This window comes from Phyllopteryx taeniolatus, chromosome 9, assembly GCF_024500385.1.
Source record: "Phyllopteryx taeniolatus isolate TA_2022b chromosome 9, UOR_Ptae_1.2, whole genome shotgun sequence".
Classification (NCBI taxonomy): domain Eukaryota; kingdom Metazoa; phylum Chordata; class Actinopteri; order Syngnathiformes; family Syngnathidae; genus Phyllopteryx; species Phyllopteryx taeniolatus.
Genome location: NC_084510.1, coordinates 28,158,620 through 28,179,663, shown reverse-complemented (window position 1 = coordinate 28,179,663; position 21,044 = coordinate 28,158,620). Strand labels below are relative to the sequence as shown.

Genomic DNA, 21,044 nt, shown 5'->3' with positions numbered 1-21,044 from the left:
AAAGCACCAAGACAGTTTGTATCAGGATTTGACTTGCTCTGTATTCAGGTAAGCAACTATCTCGGGTGAGAATTGACATTTAGTCAATATAGCAACCTGAGTAACAAACGTGACAAGATGAAATAAAATAAATATAATAGTCCAGAGAGACGACTGGGAAAATTGTGATTTATTTCTAAAGAGGAACATGACATCTTTCACATTTCAGTCGGCCTTATCCCATATACCGCACACTGCCTTTCGAAACAAGCACGTATGAATAAGAAAGATAAAAATAAAACATTTTCCGTAATCTTTAAAAATATATGGAACATCTAAATAACAACCATAATGACAAAAACAGAGAGGTATACGTTACAGTTAAGGTCAAATCCCTCGTGTGGTGTGATAATACAAACGCTTTAGTCGACTTTCAATAAGGCATATGTGTGAATTTTATCACAGCTTACTATACCGAGACATTGTTCTCCTACAACAACAAAAGCAATGATTGTGAGCCTTCATGCTTTACATGTACAATACAATATCTTCTTTTTTCATCAACAAAAATGACATCATATGTGCAAACATTCTTCAAGTGCTGTCCTACCTTCATCACCAACAAAGGAGAATACAGACTGATGATTATGTGGCGCAGGAAAAGGTCCGTTAACTTCAACCCCATGCTTCTTTTTTGTCGTGATCTTTTCATTCCATCCTGGTGCCACGAAGGCATCTCTTTGGTTTCCACACATTCTTTTATGCTACAGAGAGGCGCGTCTATATAAAAAGGAATCACATTTGGGAGAGGTGTGAAGATGCACAGTCCATGCTGAGTTTTTAAACTAGCTGCCCAGCCTTGAACGTAAACAGGAAGTACCACGCAGGGGGGGGGGGGGGGTTAAATCTCACTAGCAGCCGTCGCTGAGGAAGAGGACACCGCTGGAAAATCTCCTGTTAGGAGTCGGGAAATGAAGGGTCCGAAAATCTAGAAGTGGAGGAAGGTGCTGCTCAGACCCGATTCTCCTTCCGGCGGGGGGGGGGGGGCCCGGTCAGTCGGTCAGCTTGGTTTTGAGCCGCGAGCAGTCATGCCTCATGTCTCGGCCTCGTGTCCCGCCAGTGGGACGACGAACACGGTGATGTCGTCGCCCGAGCCCAGCCTGTCGTTGGGGAGCCGCCAGCCGCGCTCTTTCAGAACTCCTCGGGAGCGCATCAGCAGGTCCTGTGCCGCCAGTGTGTACCTACAGAAAACACACATGAAAAAAATGAGGGCACCACATTTTAATGCCTGGTACCACCTGAAGAATACAATGAACATGATAAAACATAGCTGATTTCGTAATACAAGAGTGGCCTAATATTTTTTACTGTGACTGTACTCCCGCGATAATTACACAATTAGTTAACCCCTCACGACATCGCAGATTCTTTTGTGAAACATATCTACATGTCTTTCACGGAAATCTCTCTATATATATTTTTTTTGTACAATTGTAAGATCAGAGCCAAGTTTGAAACCCGCTAACTACACACGTCACCCCGTCGCCTTAACGACAGCCAGATTGCAATTACCTCATGGGGTCCGAGGGGTCGCAACACGCCAGATACGCCGAGACTGCGTCCGCCACCTCCTTGTCCGTGGTTACGTCCCACAGTCCGTCCGTGCCCATGACGAGGACGTCGTCCGGGCCGTGTTTGGTGTCGTCGAAGTCGTAGACTTGCACCTGTCAGAGGAGGGTTTTAACTCTTGTGTCGTGCCTGATATACTGTATTTATAACACACAGTAATATTGCATGAATATTTTATCATCACAAAGCAAGATAATGGCCCAAAACACACAAACAATAGGTTAAAGGAAGAAAAATCTCAGTGACTGAAATTTTCTTACTGTATGTCCTTATTAAAAAAAAAAAAAAAAAAACCTGGTTATTTATATAAGCTCCATTTTTTTAAAGTGTGCTTGGAGATAGGTGCTCACCTCGGGAACGCACGAGAGGAACGGCTTGATGTAAATGTTGGAGCTGTACACCTTCAGGTCGTGATCCCCCAAACCGCGAGTCACTCCGATGGTCGCCATGACCCGTGCCTGCATAAACACACGCATGCACAATTGAATAAAGTGCAGCTGAAGCTGTGCGCACACATATCGAAAATTGGGCATCAATTTTGTATTTTCGCCCCCAACTGAGCAAAGGCCCTGATTATTGAATGTCTCTAAAAGATTAGAATGAGCAATTATCCCATGGTGAGGAGTGGTTTTGAGTTAAGAGTTTTTTTCTCCCCTTGTGGTCAAGGCCACCAATCTTTGACTTAAAATGTATTCTCACACTACTCTTTCATCTCCTGTGGCACGATGCTCCCTCTCACAGGAAAGTCTTCACATGTTAACAATCGGTATGCGTGTACCAGGCTATATTGGTTGAGGAACGTTCTTACGACTCGTATTTATAGATCGCAGGTATAGCCTGCAAAGCGCCAAAGATCTGGAAGCACTGTGAATATTCTGTCGAAGATGCATCTTACCTTTTTACCTTCTCCGTATATGAGAGGAAATTTCAGATCATCTTCAACGATTGTCTTGTAAGCCCTGCAACACAACAGCCCCCACCCCAAAAAAAAGAAATGTCAATGTAACATCACAATTATGCTATACAGTGGCACCTGTAAAAAAAAAAAGATTTTTAAAAAATCTAGAATGCCACATTGTCCACGGGCACAGAAAAAAGCAAACGCAAATGAGACATTCAACAAGAAAGTTCCCCATCTTTTCCATTCCAAACTCAAACTGTTCCGCTCATTTGGGACATCTCTTCTATTTTCTGTTTTCCAAATTCTAATAGTTTTTACATCCCCAAAATGTCCCACTTTTCACAATTAAATTCCCCGACTACAAGATATTTGACATATTTAACCTCCTTCCACATTTCCCGACCAATCCAAACCATTCCAACTTCAAGTCTCACATTCTACGTTTCAACAATTCAATCAATTCCAAAGTATTTCAATGCAGCTTCAGCTCGTCAGCATTCACATGCAATTTCTACAGAAGCGGCATTCCTAGTTACAGTAAATATCTGTATAAAAACACTTCTAGGCCATAAAGGCCAATGAAAAACATTAAGTACTGCAGTAACTGAGCATGACTTCTTGTGCCGAGCTATTCTTACGCTATAACCAATCAAGGAGGCAAACACTCGCTGTTGTTTGAGACACTTAATGCATCCTAAGTGAACCGAACTTGTCAGCTGTTCGTGAACGAATATTGAACAGAAATCAGTGAGCAGCGTGGGGGTTTACCAGCCACTCATGGTGTGGTCTCGGTACAGCATCTTCTTGCCCAGCTCGCTGTGCTGGATCCTGCGCGGGAACTCAATGTGTGTGAACTCGTTGCCCAGGAGCTCTGGCCTCAGGAAGCCCTGCGAACGGACCAAGAGAGCTCACGACAAACTGTCCTGGAGTCCAACAGCCATCCATTTGTCCATTTTACATTGTGCTTGTCCTCATTAGGGTCGTGGGTGAGCTGGAGTCTATGCCAGCTAATTTTCAGCCAGAGGGGAAATACCCCCTGGATTGGTCATCAGTTCTTTTGTGGAGGTGGCATGTTCTCCCGTGTTTTCTCCAGGTACTGTTCATAGGCGTGACTGTTGAGTGTGAATGGTTAAATATCTATATGTGCCCTGTGAGGGGGCTGGCAACCAGTCCAGGGTGTACCCCGCTTCTCTTGCTCAAAGTCAGCTGGGATACAGTGGGCTCCAGCTCACCCACGAGGACAAGCGCTATAGAAAATAGATGAATGGATGGTTTCCATTCTATACTTTATGTGAATTACACTTGTTACGCCAAGCAGAAGTGTCATATTGAAAAACTACTTTTTTAAGTGGGTCAAATTGACAACATAAAAGGAGGGTTTAAAAAAAACCTGGACGTGCATCATGGCAAGACAAAGAATACCAGATACTGCAGTCGTTGTCTCTCCGACTCTGGTGTAAACTCGTTGGTCATGGGAACAACTTCTGTATTCCGGATTATTATAGCCCTGCAATGACACAAAGTGCAGGGGTGAGAAATAAACACTTTATTGTGTTTTCCTGAAACAAAAGTATAGTCCAGTAGAGGACGAGTTCAGGTTATAGTACTAGAGAATGCAGTGAGCAAATGTAACACCAGGGGGCGCAAAAAAACTAAACAAAACAAAAAAACAACAACCATAACTGAGGCGTGGCGCATATTGCTTAATACAGTAACTGGTTCATATGAAAAAATAGTCTCAACTATACGTGATATAGAAGTAGTAAAATGTAAGGAGGGTGCCAGGTGAATTTTTTTTTTTTGCTCTAAATGCGAATAGACTGCAGCCTCAAAGCTTTAAACTTAATCAAAAAAAGAATGGAAATGCTGGAGATTGAACCCAAGACCTCATACATGCAAAGCATGCGCTCTACCAATGAGCTACATCCTCTTTCAAGCTGTTTTTGGGACATATGCATGGGAAGGTTTGAAGAAACGCACCTGCTATCTCCAGCATTGGCAACATAGAGTTTGCCCATTAGATGGATGGCAGCTAAGGCACAACAGCCACCAGAGATGGCGTACGACGCTTTCTCCTTTTCGATCAGGTCATCCTGAAATAAAGCCACACGAGTAAAAGTAAACAAACGGGATAGGCAAAATAAATTTTTAAATAAAAAAAGCTTCGCCATATAGGATATCGGCTTTTACTTTCTGTTGTTTGGTTAAGTCCGGGGCTTATTTTTCTCACTTTCCACGGGCCACAACTGAAGAATTTCAGAAAGGCCGTGTTGCAGACACTTAATATAAATACATTTTTACCGGAAGAAACACGCTTGCGGCGGCACGGTGGCCGACTGGTTAGAGCGTCAGCCTCACAGTTCTGAGGTGCGGGGTTCAATCCCCGTCCCCGCCTGTGTGGAGTTTGCATGTTCTCCCCGTGCCTGCGTGGGTTTTCTCCGGGCACTCCGGTTTCCTCCCACATCCCAATAAACATGCATTAATTGGAGACTCTAAATTGCCCATAGGCATGACTGTGAGTGCGAATGGTTGTTTGTTTCTATGTGCCCTGTGATTGGCTGGCAACCAGTTCAGGGTGTACCCCGCCTCCTGCCCGATGATAGCTGGGATAGGCTCCAGCACGCCCGCGACCCTAGTGAGGAGAAGTGGCTCAGAAAATGGATGGATGGATGGATAAACACGCTTGCAAAATATGATGAGTTTTCCCACGTGGTGACACCAACACAAGAACCAGAGAGCTGTCCATGGGTGAATTTGCTCACCATCTGCTTGAACGCGGTCTCAATGACGCCCATCACGAGGTTCTCCAGACTGACGACCTTCTCCATGTGATAGCGCACCCCCGAATCGCTGACGGGGTCGGGCTCGTCCGACTCCTGCGCCGCCCCCTTCTTGATCTCGGCCTGGTACGGGCTGCCGTTCTTGGCCAAGCAGATGGGCGGCGGCGCCCCACCGTGGTTGTTCAGCAAGTGGAAGATCTCGCCCAGCCGGTCCCGGATGAGGCGGTGGAGCAGCTTGGAGGCCATGATGGCAGCACCGGAGCCGGCGTGGCCATCATAGACGCCCCAGAAGTAGAGGGGTATCCCTGTGCCATCCTGAAAAAAAAGGGCAAATTCCCTATTGATTTGAAAAGGTTATCTCACCCGAGCTGCTTGAGATAGTTGACAACATATGTCAGCTCATTCGGTACACCATCATTGTCAGCTTTCTACGAGCAACGATAGTAGACTGATTTTGTTTTAGGTACCATTTCTCAATGTCAGAGCAAGAACACTACTGATTTTTATGGAATATCCGACATAAGATCTTTGGCAAGGCGAGGTAATTGGTCCAATTGGCAGGCTGGTTGGCGTAATTTTAACAATCTTCAAGCTTTCCGAGACGATTCATTCGTGTCAGAGCAAGAGCCCTGAAGAACTTTATTGATTTTATCGGACATCCAATCCACGAGATGCGAGGTAGCTGAGCTTTTATGGTCACATTGATATGATTTTGTGTATTGTCAACTTTCCAAAAGTAACAGTTGTCCACAAAATGTTTAGGCACGAGTGATCCGTATGTCAGAACAAGATCCCTCTCGAGTTTGCAAGACATATCATCAAGAAACAACGCAAATACAGTCCCTACTGGCTAACTAGTTAGGACATCACGTCTGATATATTCCGTCACTTTTCTTTAACCCTCCTGTTATGTTGTGGGCCAAAGTGAACCACCATAAAGCCTTTTGAATATTAAGTGTAGTGGCTTGATAAGTGAAATCAACTATAAACATTGATATCGTGAGCAACTGAGTTGACAATGACATATAACCAATGGTTACAGAAATCCCGCTTGTTCGCGGTTCACGTTTCAAAAATTCACCTACAGTATTCCCGTTTTTTTTTTTTTCTGTGGAAACTGTCCCCAGCTAGTTGAGTAAAAACTCACCTATTTGCTGTTTTGTGCTCTTTCTGAAATGCCCTGCGATACCACAAAAATACCACCAAAGCCCTGTCTGATTGGAAAGTGGTAATTGGTGTCAAGGAAGTATGGTGAGGTGATATATCTCGACAGAGAGAAACGTTTTGTATGGTGGCCAGAAGCTAAGTTTAGCCTGGGCTGTTGTTGCTTCTTCGCCACATGTGCATTTGGGAGTGCACTCTAGGTGCAATTTTCCAAAATCAAAAAATCTGTAAGCCATTTATTTTTAAAGCTTATGTTGTCAGATGACTATAAAATGTTGTACAGGTGTTTGGGATCATAATTGGTGGTATATTTAAAGTTTACTCTGTTCGGATTTCTGTTTTTTTTTTTTGGTTTCGAACACTTTTGGGTAACAAGTCAAACTGACCCAGGAACATTATCGCTGTTCCTACAAAAACAGGAGGATTAAGATTGTTGACTAAGACATTTTGTACTGAGGAGTCAAGACAGTGGCATTTATACATGCATTCTCGAGTGACGGGATGACTGTGGATTTTTGGCTCCGCTGTCGTCCCTCAGTCACTTTGCCATCAGGACAACACAATGTACACTATAAATGATGAGCGAGCGCCGCTTGCCATAATTTTTAGCTCATGTCCCGTCTCTCGGGCTTCCGATTGGATGCCATCGCTGCAGTTTTGCACTTGGCTCACCCCGTTGTCCTCCAGCAGAGTGGAGTTGTGCTGTTTTCCGCTGGGCTTCCGCACAAACAGCTTCTCGCAGGAGGCCTGGTCCTCGTTCAGCATGCTCTTGCCGGCGTTGATCACCCTGGTGCGGAAAAGCCACAAGTTAGCTGCATAAAACAGAATAACATTTTTTTTTTTTTTTTTGCCCAGCGAGGGGGGAAAAATGGGGACAGGATGCAGATACGTCCCACAGGGAACTTGCGAAAGGGATTAATTATGAGCCCCTGCCTGCGGAGGATAATGCAGTTAAAGTGGAGCGCTGCTTGGTGCTCTTGCAGCGCTGTTTGTAACCCACGTGCATTTGTGCAACAATGCAGAACGTGATTACTGTGCAGAGCGATTTTATGAGAGTCAATGACAGCAAGGAAATGTCCCCTCATTCACAGAGGGCATACATCCATTTGGCTTTTCATTTTGTTGCAAATAACAGAAGATACACTGTGTTGCATTCTACATACTATACAGCGCCTTGAAAAAGTATCCACCCCCTTCAATTTCACATTTTGTGACCTTACAATCACAAACTTGAATATATTTTGTTGAAATTGTAGGTGATAAACCAACACAAGTAGCACAAACCCCGTAAAGTACAAACATATTCACCAGGATACATGCCCTTGCAAAAAACACGCTCAGTTGCAACCCCTAGAAAGTTGAGAAAATTGCTAGTTTTCCACTCTTGGACAGCTGTCTGGTTTTCATGTTGGTTACACCATCCCCAAAAACCCGTCACTCTTCGGCAGCACGTGTATCCCGGTCTAAATGTATATGTATATTTTAGGGTTCCAAGACATGACGCCGGAAAAACTCACTAAGAAGCACCCCCTGGAAACAATGAAAAAAAAAAAAGCATCAAGCACCACAATACTGAGTGGAGATATTGAACAGGAAGTCAGCCATTTTGGTTTGAAACAGCCTCTTTGGGTTAATCCTACAAGGGATTTTGCCCAAACGAGCCCCAGTCAGAAGCAGGCATCCTATAGACAGATGGGCGATGATAAACTAAGAAGCTTTTTTGCCTAGGCCATCTAATGTGGGTGGAATATGGCGTTAAAGTTGAATGACCATTTCAAGGATTCGCCATGAAAACGGGGATACAAGGCCCCGTTTACTGCTGCTTGCAGCTTTGATGCTATCATTTTGGTACAAACCCTAATTCCAATAAAGTTGGGACGCTGTTTAAAACGATTAAAAAAAGAACACAATGATTCTCAAATCCTTTTCAACCCATATTCAATTGAATACACTACGACGACAAGGTATTTATTGTTTAAAATGATGAACACGTTCCAAAAAAAAGCTGGGATAGGAGCAACAAAAGACTGGGAAAGTTGATCAAAAACACCTCCTTGGAACATTCCACAGGTGAACAGGTTAATTGGCATGATTGGGTAGAAAAGGAGCATCCCCGAAAGGCTCACTTGTTCACAAGCGAGGATGGGGCGAGGCTCATCACTTTGTGAACAACTGTGTGAGCAAATAGTCCAACAGTTTAAGAAAAACTTTTCTCAACACACAATTGCAAAGAATTTGGGAATTTCATCATCTACGGTCCATAATATCATCAAACGATTCAGAGAATCTGGAGAAATCAAGGCCGAAAACCAACATCGACTGGCCGTGAGCTTCGATCACTCTTTCAAAACCGACAATATTGTGGAAACGATATTGGAAACGATATTGCCATGTGGGCTCGGGAACACTTCAGAAAACGCAAAGGCACGTTCCGCAGATGTTACAACAGTGTGGCTTCGTCGTAAAAATGTGGGAGTGCTGGACAGGCTTGCCAGCAGTCCAGACCTGTCTCCCATTGAAAATGTGGGCAGGCGCATTGCAAAGTGCCAAGTATGACGACAGAGACCCCGGACTGTTGAGCAACTGAAGTTGTACTTCAAACAAGAATGTGAAAGAATTCCTTCTACAAAGCTTCAACAATCGGTGTCCTCAGTTCCCAAACACTTATTAAATTTTGCTCAAAGGAAAGGTGATGTAACACAGTGGAAAACATGCCCCTGTCCTACCTTTTTGGGAACGTGTTTAAGTAATCACGTTCTGCATCAAATTTAATATAGCCGACCACCGCTAGTTTTAACGTATTGTAATGTCCCCACAAGTGGTCAAGGATAGACAGCTGCCTGTGCACTTTCAATCAATTTATTGAACAAACGGTAACAGAATAAACACCTAATGAGCACATTCCGACACAACCTGCAATGGCCACAAATGATGACCTGGAACTCACTCAACACGCAGACTGGCTAACGGTTAGCCAGTTAACAGCTGGCTGCTAACCAGAGCGCACAACAGCCAACCCTCCACTGTAATTTGCTGACTCCCACCTTTTAAAACCACATACACTCAGTCACAGATATTACAGTGTGTAACCTGAGCATGGCGAACCGCTGCACGTCACATGCACATTTTCTTGTTTAACAATGCAAAATATTTTTTTTTTCCAATTCTACAAATATTTGATGGCTGCCGCCCTACTGGCAAGGTCATCTTTTCTTTGAAAAGGGACATTTTTGAGACATTCTTGTCTTGAATTTCACCTGTTGTCTTGAAATCTAGTCATTGTCAATGACATTTTACATCACATTCGAACTTCAAGCCTGTTGCCTAATTGTGCTCATTCATGTATTGGCTTCACGCAGAGAGAGGATTAGGAATATTCGCTCATGTGAATCTAACACAATGAGACAAGGAGGAGAGGGACCCTAAAAACGTGCAAATGAAAGGAAACTCAAAAACAACCTCTGACTGCTCGCTTTCCAAATAGTTTAGCTGATTACAATCGTCACAGAAAGGCATGATATGGGAGAGGCCCAAATGGACAAATCCAACAAATCTGGATTACCACCCCCCACCCCTCCCCACTCCAAAAAACCACAAAAAAAAAAAAAAAAAAATTCTAATCAGTTGAAAGCCGAGGACTGGCACAGCAGGGATGGTGCACATTAGGACTAATAGCGAGGGAGACTTAAAGGTTTCATGACAATCATTTGAACTTTGCTTTCAAGGCCAAAGCAGCCTGTGCTCTTTGGCACACAACCAGCACAGAGGGACGCTCTTCAGAATTACAACCTTCACTTCCGCCCCCAATTGTTTGTGCTTTATTCTGGCCTGGCCTAGTGTTTGCTTTTACTATATTGTAATTGTGCGAATAATGTCCTGGGGTGGGGCTGGGAAAAAAAATTCAAAATCCCCCCAAAAATCTAATACTTCGGCTAAGTCGAATTCAAAAATAGGTTGAAAATTAAAAATTAAAAAATAAATATGTTCCGCCAGGAACCATGTTTGCGCCCCCGGAACCAATGTTCCACACGGACATTTATTGCAGACGGACGCAGTGCTGGGCCACTGATAAACTTTGCCAAAAACGACAAGAGTAGCGTCTTTAAGGTATTTTTAAGACACTCTTAGATGTGTAATGTACATAGAACATGATTTATGAGTGATCTGAATGGTAGCATTTTTTTACCTAAAATGCAATTGCTAGCACGCTAATGCTAATCACAATTGAAAACCATTTAGCGTTTTGCTGTCTAAATTTTGTACACCAAATTTATACCATATACTCAGTACCAACATATGCAGTTTAAGGCTCGATGTCCATCCGTCATAAATGAGAATAAAATGCAGTAGTAAAAAAAAAAGTTTTAAAAAAGAATAATAGTGTGTATGTGGGGGTGGGGGGGTTATTATTTGATTATTCCACGAATAATCAATAGGAGAATCGATTTTAAAATGATTTGAGAGTGACATCCTTACCTGGGGGCTTTGTTTACTGAACTTCAGATGGTGGAGGCATTTGGTGTATATTGCAATGAAAGTAAAAGGTGCGTTTAAAACAAAAATAAAAATGAAGAAAATGGCGAAAGGAGCAGCAAGGTGGGCTAGAGGTTAGCACGTCTGCCTCACTGTTGAGAGATTCTGGCTTGGCGTCCAGCCTTCCTGTGTGGACTTTGCGTGTTATGTTGCGGGTCAAATTGATCCATTATAAAAAGTACCCGTAGTCTTTTTTTTTTTTTTGTATATAACATTTTCTGCTTGGCTGAATAAGTATAATCAACATACAATGACAATGGACTGATGCTTTGTCTCAACAGCTTCAAGAATGAATCAACAATGGACGGAACATTTAACCAACAGTTAAAACATCGATAAAACCGATTATGATGCTTCTGCTTTGAAAATAAGTTCCCTCAAGCGCTAATCAGCGTTCACAGTCGTCCAATGAGATTGGAGGCTTCCGCACGCCGCAGTCACGTATGAGTCATGCTTGTCACATGAGCCCGGTGAGCTTTTAATTGAACTTCACATTAGCAGCGTGGGAGGAATGCGAGTTGAAACAACAAAGCGACGACCGCAACTTGTGATCAAAACCCACGCCTGTGTGATGGTTAAGAGTCTAATTCTGCATGGTGGAACCAGCAAATAGTAACAGGAGGAAGCTGAGGTGTTCAGTGAAAAAAAACAAAAAACAAAAAACACATGCTTGCCTGAGGTCACATACGAAGTGTAGATGTTGCAATACGGATTGTGTCAACTTCCTGTTTTTGTTTTTTTTCTGCCATTCAGTGGAAATGGTTTCCTTGCCAGCGCAGAATAGAAGTTGCAACTAAACTTTCCATAGCTATCGTCATGTGGTACAGTACTATTCATAGTTTGCTTGTCACAACTTCACTGATTTGTTTGCTGTGGAAACTATCCTCATATAGTCGTGGCAAGACTTCCCTATTCACGTGTGTTTGTGCTCTTTCGGTAATGCCCTCCCATGCCGCGATATGGTACAACGCCGTGGCTAAAGGGAAAGTAGTCATTTGTTTTAATTCAGGATTGTTGAAATGATTAAATTAACTTTGCGCGTCAGGGAGGAGCTAGGTTTAGCCTGGGTTGTTAGTGGAAGTTCTGGAGAGCCTTCGCCACATGTTCACGCTCACGTCCCTTCATTTTTTTCGAAATCACATTTTGTCGTAATGTCACTGAAAATATTAGAGGGTTTCTTAAAGGGCCAGTTAACCCATAATGAAAGGATGGACAACAATTTTAGGGACACGTGCAAAATATGCAATAGGATCATGAAAACTGAATATATATGATCGATATATATTTATACGTATATATACATCACCTATAGAAAAACTTTCATTGATAAACGCTTCGATGAAAGGGGCTTCGTCTCCCCCTTTTCATGGCGAATCCTCAAAATTATGATTAAACTTTGAGGCCATGATCCGGTCAAATTAGATGGCCAAAAAAAGAGATTGGCAGGTTAGTGTCACCCATTTGTCTTGGATGCCTCCCTCTGATTGGTCTTATTTGGGGAAATTCCCTCGTCGGAGTTCGTACGAGTCATATTATGGCATATATTGTTGAAAGCTCTTTTGCTCTTGTATTAGCTTTTCCTAATGTTTCCTCACGTACCAAATGCTGTATCCAGTGGATGAAAATGATCCAAAGCCAATTCGAACACCATGCATATTATCGCTTTTGCTCTAATGCAAAGTAATTACCAGGGGGATTAGCTTGTGGCCGATGAGTGTACTGCCTGTAATTATTACATCCAAATTAATTAAAAATGATGTTATTTTTTGTTTTAAAAAGACAGGCCATTGAGTCTATTTGTTGGCCTTTCCATCTGTGTTTCTTGAACGTTTGCAGAATCCCAAAGCCTGTAAACATGTTGTATATGACCACGCGGCAATTACACGAAAGCATTTTAGTCTTAAGTGCACTCACATGGTCGTATTGACATCAAACGCGTCGGCGCGCCAGTTAGCATCGATTGAAACCAGCTCGACGTCAAAACTCCAAGTCCTGAACTGTCACAGTAATTGAACTAACTAAGTTCATTATTGAAACTTCTCTTGCCCGCAGTCGCACCCCTTGAGACTCCTTGAGACTCTCGGCATGGCTCGCTGAGGTTTTTGTTTCCCCCGCGACTCCTCATACTGTACTGCCTTATACCCACTCAAACTGACACACAGGGAGTGGAATGTGTGGAGATGTTATTGCACAGCAGGGAATGTTTCAAACAGCACATTCTGGACAAAAAAGTGGTAGAACCCACTGTATGTAGCAAAAGCTGAGCAGGAGAACCAATCAAGTAGAACCTCGAGGGTGGAACCAATGCGTCAGAACCACAGAATTGATCCAACACCGCAGCAGTTGAGGGAAGAACTTGATGGTAGAACCTACACAGCAGAACCAGAGGGAGCCGGTGCAGCAGATTGGAGATTTGAGTGCCTGCTGCAGATGCGGCAGTGCTGTGAGCCGGCGAGCATCCCGCACTGGGACTCGTCACTGGAAAACGTCCAAGACGCTGGTTCGATACGGTGTGATTCAAGCGCCACCAGCGCAATAGCAAGAAAAAGAAAAACAACAAAACAAAAACACCAAAAAATACTCACTCGGCGTATCCGGTGTTCCAGGGGAGCCCGCCGCCTCGCTTGAGCGTCAGCACCGGCCGCGAGGCGTGTTCGGTGGAGTACTGCAGCAGCTCCGGGCTGAGCTCCAGGAAGTCCGGGCGGCCGTAGGGGAAGCGCGGCGGCAGGCCGTCGCCGCCGCCGCCGCCGCCGTGGTGGTCGTGATGATGATGATGGTGGTGGTGGTGATGGTGGCCGTGGGGCATCATCCCTCCCACCAGCGTGGACATGGCGCTCTTCACTTTGCTGATCATCGTCGGCATGGACTCGCGCTGCGCCAAACAGAAAAATAACCGAATCAAAAAGAATAATTATACTAATAATAATACATGAAAAATCCTTTCAAGGATTCGCGCGAGAGAGGCCGACGGAAGACGCAGCCAGTGACGAGAAGCATTTCAGGAAGCCAGCTCGCTTTTTTTTTTTTTTTTTTGGTGCTTCCTCCGAGCACCCATGTGACGACGAGGCGGTGTTTGTCTCATTCAAAGCCAATAAAAAAAAAAATGTAATCCTGCACCACAAGCTTCCTGATGCTTTTGAATGCAGCACCCTCAGACGCTTAGAAATACTGCAATGCATCAATCTTTTGAAAAACTGTTTGTATTGTATTGCCACTTGCCAATCTAATAACATGCATACAAAATACAATAACGATCAGTTTTAATGATCGCTATTCATCGACAATGCGGTTTGAATATTGTGCTTTTAGATTGCTCCATCTACTGACATATGTTTATCACTATATTATAGGGTTACAAACTGCCAAGCAAGTCAATTGCTCAATGGCGTCTTCTTAGCAGCTGATGCAACGCCAAAGTAACCTACGTGGTCTTTATGTGGGGCCGCAGTCCACCTCTCAGCTGATCTATTACACTCATATCAGCTGAGGCGCCTTTTAATTACGTAACTATTTTGACGATGTTGCATGTGACCGTTGTTATTTTCACGCAATATGTCAACATCAACCGCAACATCAGGCACACTCGCACAAGCTGATGCAGCAGCTGTGATCTGCAAGCACAATATCAGAGTACTATTATTAATATTGTTATTATACATTTTCATTAGTCATTGAAAATGTTGATTTGATTTAAATATAGCAAATTTTATTTTCTAATTCTTACTATATATAGTTTTTCGTTATTATCTTTGTAAAGCTCTTATTGTCGCTCTAAAGAATCTAGTGTGCAGGTGTACCTATATTTGATTTAAATCCATTTAATTAGTTTTTTTCATTTGATATATTTACATGTATCCGTGTATCTACTTACTTTAGGTGATTATAGTCTTATGTATTTGTATATTCTATTTTTGCAATGCAACGTCACTCTTCTGGGGGTCAGTAAAGGGAGCCACAAGACTGAGCTTGCACTTTTGAAGGTTGTCCGCTAGATGGAGTCCTAGGACTACTAGATGGAGCTTAGTGCGTTGACGCTGCAGTTGGACTCCAACGTGAAGCACACACTGACTTGATATAATGTATGTGTTACTTTCATTGATGGTTACATCAATTTAGAGTCTTTACTAATTGTAATAAACAGTAATATGATATCAAACAACAGCGCAGCAGAGTTGTGGTTAGCATGTGTGCCAGACGGTCGACAGAATTGTCGGAGACACGGTTGGGCAAGGAAAAACTCAAAACCCCATCTGGGGAGAAAAGAGGAAGACCTTGAGAAGGGGCTACAGATTTGGGGGCATCCCCACTTGCAGGATCACCAGGCTGCCGAGCGGGCAAGACTTGTCACATATTATGGTGCTGTACAATGTTAATTAAGACGACGTAAGAGTCCATTTAAAGAGCGGAAGTGCCGCAGGTAGATGCCTTCAGGAAAGTGGTTCTGCTTCAGATCTTGTCCCACTTGGTCGGTGCAGAATCATTACAGCAACAGCTTCAGATTCGGTCACCGCCAACTAGTGTCCTCTCCAAGTAGAAGAGGAGGGGGGCGAGCAGAGAGGTGAAGCGGCAGTAAAACAGGCCTACATGTAGTTGAACTAAATGCCAAAGTGTAAAAATGAGACTTAAATTGAGATTGAAACCTATCTCCTAAGGTAGCATCTCTAATATCCGCGAGTGAGGCATTCCAGAGTACTGGATCCGGAGTAGAAAATGCTCTCGAGCCTGCAGACCACTTTCTCTCTTCTTTGCCGTGATCAGCTTCTTTGTCGTCTCCTTCATTGTCGTTGTGGTTGCCATTGTTACCTACGTCAGCGTTGGCTTAGTCAACCTCAACTTCTTCGTAGTCATCTTAATTGTTGACGTAGATGTCGTCTTAGTCATCTTTTTCTTCTCTTTTTCTTTGTTGGTTCCTTGCCTTCTTCTGTTCATTTTTATATTCTTGAGCTCCGTTGTCTTCCACGTATTTCAGTCTTCACCATTTGCGTCATCTTCTCAACAGTCACTTTCTGCTTGGTCTTCTTTGTCGTCTACATCTCGGTCATCTTCTTCGGCGGCGTTCTCTTCTTGTATTTTGTCGCCAACAGCTTCTTTCAATTCTTCATCGCCATTGGCATCTTTGTCAGCGTTGGCCTAACTGTCTTCTTCGAAGTTGTCTCCTTCACAATCGTGATCTTCTTCTACTCCATCTTTATCGTCGTCAGCTTCTCCGTTGTCATCTTCTGCTGCTTCGTCCCCAGTTGGCTTTTGCAGTTTGTCGCACTTGTGCGCTGTTGTCCGTCTCCTGACTCGACCTCAACGTGATTCCCTTTGTTTCAACTCGCCTTTGATTACAGCCCTCCGCCCTCATCAGAGAGCCGGCCAAGATGGCTGCTCCAACTATTCGGGCGGGCCCTTGCTGAAAAGGTATTAACGGCTCTTGCGGGACGGAGGTCGGCAAAAGCGGGTGTGCGCGCGCAGAGCAATAAAGCCTTGATGTAGCGGCCTCTAGCCGAGTGTCTGCGGCGGAGGAAGAATAACTGTCCCCGCGGCTGCGGACCTGTTGGACTAACGGGGGGCATTAAGCGCCGCTTCCTCTGCATTATTGATGGCCCGCTCCATTCCTGAGGCCATTATGCCTCCAATTTTCCCTCTCACCGTAGCGTGCCTGCCGTCCCACACGTCTTCAGACACACTTTGGCAACAATGAAAGCATGCGAGGGTTCAGGGGGGGGGGAAGGTTTGAACAGCTCCCTGCGGTGTGCTGTTATATTAAGCAGAACGGCCGCGATCGACGTCCGCCCCGCATTCACCCCGGGATGAGGCCAAGTCATACAATATCACAGCAAAATGAATGAAGACTGCCACGCCTTGTACGTTTTTACACACAATCTCCACTTAGTGGCAGATCCAGGAGAACTGTTTGTAGCTTTTACAGGGTCAAAAAGGTACTAATACGTCCCAAAGCCGTAAAAAGCAGAGTGAAAAACAGTGTAACAGGGTTGGGTAAACTTTTGTGCTCAAGTGCCACGTTAAGATTTTTAAAAGGCACACATGGGCCAGGTCATTCGTAGAGCAGGTCAATAAAGAAATATTTTTTTGCACATTCATTATATATATATATATATATATTTTTTTTTATTTTTTTTATTTTCTATATTAAAAATAAATCATTCTAACGAATAATAATTTATGTACAATTATTTTGAATTAATTTACCAAGAATTGAATAAAATACAAATGTTAAATATATGACTTTTCTTTTATCGTTAACAATACATTTAAGACGAATGAATATAAATGACAAAAAAATACATTTCAATGAATAAATTCTAGGGGGGAAATGGTGACGTTTAATTCAACTATTAGCTTTTATCACGACTAAATTTGGCAAATTAAAGCTGGGTTGCGCCCAGTGTGCGGGTCGAGCCCTGTTGCGAATAGCAAAAACATGGTTCATAATTGCCTATAGATACCACAAGATGGCGGCAAAGTACAGCGTTAGTTTAAACGTAATTCATTAACTCACGTCAGCATAGTCCCATGGTACCATGATACCACAAGATGGCGACTAAGCAATTGCTATTATATGACTAGGAAATCGGTGAATCCGCAAAAAGTGAATTGCAACTATGCGAGGACAACACTGTACTTCCTTGACACCGATTACTGCTTTCAGGACTTTGGCAGCATCTTAGCTGGGGATAAGTTCCACAAGAAAAAAAAAAAAAAAACACAAATTTGTGAATAGTAAATGAGTAATTATTGTGTATTATTCAAAACTGAAGGAGATTTCAAGAGTTGTTACGAACACAGCAAATGTTCCAAACGAGAAGGTTTCACAGACCAAGGCTTTTCCTTTTCCATTGCGACGGCAAAGTGACCACAGTTACCTCGTGACTCACCTCAGCTGCCACATCTGTCGTCGGAGCTCTGCAAACAGAAACGCGGCCTCGTGCTATCTGCGCCCGCACAGCTTGAGGCTCCTCACCTCAAGGCCGACCTCATCCTGTCGTATGATTTAATGAGCGGCGCCTGTGTCACAAACTTCGGTGTCGGGGGGGGGGAGGATGACGAGCTGGGTCCGCACAATGCGCCAAAGATTAATGAGGTCATCTCGCCGCTCTGTCGGCGCGTGACAGAGAGGAAGGAGGGTAATATGATGTCTTTGCAGATCTTATAACGACACGCATCAAAAAAAAAAGAATCGAAAGAGCAGCTTCCCTATTCATCAGTAATTATTAAAGTGTAGATTTGGAACCGGCACTGGCCGGCGTAAATCAGCTTGGAAAATCACGACTCAGCTAGGTCAACGCTAAAGAGCTGACATTCTTTGTTATTCGCCTTCTCGGGATTTGTGTGTTCGTCCCCGTGTGTTTCCATTCAGGATGATTACCTTCCCACAGGGTGTGCGCAACCAATCAAAAAACAAATCCATACTTCATAAGTACGGTATTGATTAATAATCCATTCTACTACTGAAGTGACACCCAGTAGAGAGCGGCCTGAATGACTGCGCGCCTGTCCGTGGCGATAATGTCCTGGGAACAGAGTTTTCCCATCGTTAAAGGATGAAATAAAAATAAAATCCTCTGAACAGATCCGTACCAACATCTGCAGTTTCTTTTTTTGATAATTTTTTTTTTTGGGGGGGGGGGGGGGGGGGGGATGCAGTCATAAAAAAATAATCCTGTTTGGATCCGCACCAAAATAAAAAAGTTTCTGCACTGATCCATGTTACTCGCCTCTGCAAGGTTACAAACAAATGCAACTGATCCTCATGAAAAGTTGCATTAATCCAAAAGTCACAATGTTGCATTCTGTTAACATAGTTAATGATACTTACAATTCGTTAAGATACGCTACGATATGTTACAATAAGTTACCTTATGTTACTATATTTAATTATACGTTATGTTACGATATGCTAGTAATTGCTACAATGGTACAATATGTTACATTACAAAATGTTACCTACTGTATGTTACGATATATTATGCTACTAATTGCTACCATGTTACAGTACGTTACATTGCAAAACGTTACTTTACATTACGTTACGTTATGATAGGGCGTGATGAGGTTTGCTAAGTTATGTTCGGGTACATTCCCCATAAATTGTTATATGACAATGCATATTTTGATATAACAGTGGGCTACGTTACGATTCGTTATGAGGTACGATATGTTAGTTTGACGACATTACAGTAATGCATCGAGATGTTACGAGATGTCACGAGGTACCATGCGTTACGTTAAGTTAAAGAACGACACTTTGATTCATTACCAAGTAAGATACATTGTTACGATGCAATAAGCAAAGGTTGGATACAATAATAGTTTCCAAATAAGGCAAGGTACGATTAGATGGGACACGATACAATATGATGAGCGTTAAGCAAAGATAGGATCTGATTCAATAAGATTTATTGTTCCCAGAGGGGTTGGTGCATCGAGCATGTAGATAGACGCGACTGTGCGAGAAATGGAAAAGAAAATTGCGACGATAACAAAATTAGTGGAGGGAAGAGTTCCTGGCGCTAATGCTGGAGGAGAGAGATGACAACGCAGCTTCCGCTGTGGAGACTGCGTGGTCGTGCCTCAATCAGCAGTCAGTGCATGAAACAACAATTTCAAGACTCCACTCCAAGATTCAATTATAGAAATGATAACCGCATCGATGTTAACCCATCATTTGCTATGCTAGCTATGGTATGATTCCGCATACTGACAATCGGGCCAAGTTGAATGTGTTTATAAAGATGTTTTTTTTTTTTTTTACTGCTACGATACAATACGTTATGATGCAGTACAACACATAATGCATAACGATGCGCTGTTACAGTATATGTTACTGCAGGATTCATTATATGGTACCTGCGTTATGTTAGTTTACCGCATGATACGTGATGCAACAATACAATATGTTAAGGTACCTTAAAATATGTTACAATACGTTTGATATGTTCCAATACGATATTTTACTTTATAGGATGATTCATCACGAGGTACGCTGCACCATGCTAGTCTGCAGTATGATACAATATGCTACGTTGTGCTACGTCACAATACGCACTATACATAACAACGCATTACAGTATGTCACAATTCATTACGATAGGCGGTAACAGTATGGCTCGTTACGTGGTATTCTGCATTATTAGCTTAGGTGTCAAACTGGCGGCCCGGGGGACATATCCGGCCACATCATTTTATGTGGCCCGCGAAAGCAAATCCATCCATCCATTTTCTGAGCCGCTTCTCCTCACTAGGGTCACGGGCGTGCTGGAGCCTATCCCAGCTGTCATTGGGCAGGAGGCGGCGTACACCCTGAACTGGTTGCCAGCCAATCGCAGGGCACATAGAAACAAACAACCATTCACACTCACAGTCATGCCTACGGGCAATTTAGAGTCTCCAATTAATGCATGTTTTTGGGATGTGGGTGGAAACCGGAGTGCCCGGAGAAAACCCACGCAGGCACGGGGAGAACATGCAAACTCCACACAGGCGGGGCCGGGGATTGAACCCGGGTCCTCAGAACTGTGAGGCTGACGCTCTAACCAGTCGTCCACCGTGCCGCCGAAAGCAAATCAAAATTGCTAATTCTGTTCTGGTGTAATACCACTGAAGATATTTACAAGCATTTTTTGTTGTTGTTGTTATCAATCCCCCTTTGAAAAGAAATGTAATAGTTGAAAAACATGAATTTATAGGTTTCTGATTTCAAAATTGGTTATTCATCAATGTGTTGTGTATACTGTATTTAATTATAGTATATGAGGTATACAATGTGGCCTGTGACAAAAATGAGTTTGACACCCCTGGCTGCGTATCGCAGCGTGATACGTTCCGATACAATATTATTTTTTCCAACACATTACATTATGAGTTACGCCCTGTTCGTTTACTGTACGGAACATCTCGATACATTTCGATGCGTTATGATACGTTATGATATGTTAACGGTACAATACGTCACAATGCAATATGCACAGGTAGGATACAATAGTGTAATAACAAAGGTAAGATAGGATACGTTGCAATATGAGATAAGAGTGATGTAAATGTTTGCGCTGTGT

The 21,044-nt window shown here is 43.2% G+C and overlaps 1 protein-coding gene across 4 annotated transcripts; it reads right to left on the bottom strand.

Annotated features, from left to right (window-relative positions):
- Positions 1 to 151: 151 nt before the first annotated feature.
- On the bottom strand, positions 152 to 18,016 carry ppm1j (protein phosphatase, Mg2+/Mn2+ dependent, 1J). 4 transcript variants are annotated; one of them, XM_061785005.1, is made up of 12 exons: positions 17,868 to 18,016; positions 13,572 to 13,858; positions 13,360 to 13,464; positions 7,051 to 7,240; positions 5,272 to 5,604; positions 4,490 to 4,602; positions 3,932 to 4,016; positions 3,278 to 3,396; positions 2,504 to 2,567; positions 1,959 to 2,066; positions 1,552 to 1,703; positions 152 to 1,220 (listed from the first exon to the last, which is right to left on the bottom strand). In XM_061785005.1, exons 2-12 carry the CDS (start codon positions 13,847 to 13,849, stop codon positions 1,073 to 1,075), a joined length of 1,695 nt encoding a protein of 564 aa, XP_061640989.1. In that variant the 5' UTR covers positions 13,850 to 13,858; positions 17,868 to 18,016; the 3' UTR covers positions 152 to 1,072. The 4 variants fall into 4 exon arrangements, with proteins under 4 accessions (XP_061640989.1, XP_061640990.1, XP_061640991.1 ...); XM_061785006.1 differs by lacking the exon at positions 17,868 to 18,016 and having other exon boundaries at positions 7,126 to 7,240; positions 13,572 to 14,016; XM_061785007.1 differs by lacking the exons at positions 13,360 to 13,464; positions 17,868 to 18,016 and having other exon boundaries at positions 13,572 to 14,015.
- Positions 18,017 to 21,044: the final 3,028 nt, after the last annotated feature.

Coding starts and splice junctions, on each gene's coding strand:
- ppm1j (XM_061785005.1), bottom strand. CDS start 13,849: ATGCCGACGATGATCAGCAAAGTGAAGAGCGCCATGTCCACGCTGGTG. Junction 7,241..13,359: donor GCTCCCTCTGGTTCTGCTGT/GTAGGTTCTACC, acceptor TTTCCGCACCAG/GGTGATCAACGCCGGCAAGA. Junction 2,568..3,277: donor GACCACACCATGAGTGGCTG/GTAAACCCCCAC, acceptor GTTGTGTTGCAG/GGCTTACAAGACAATCGTTG.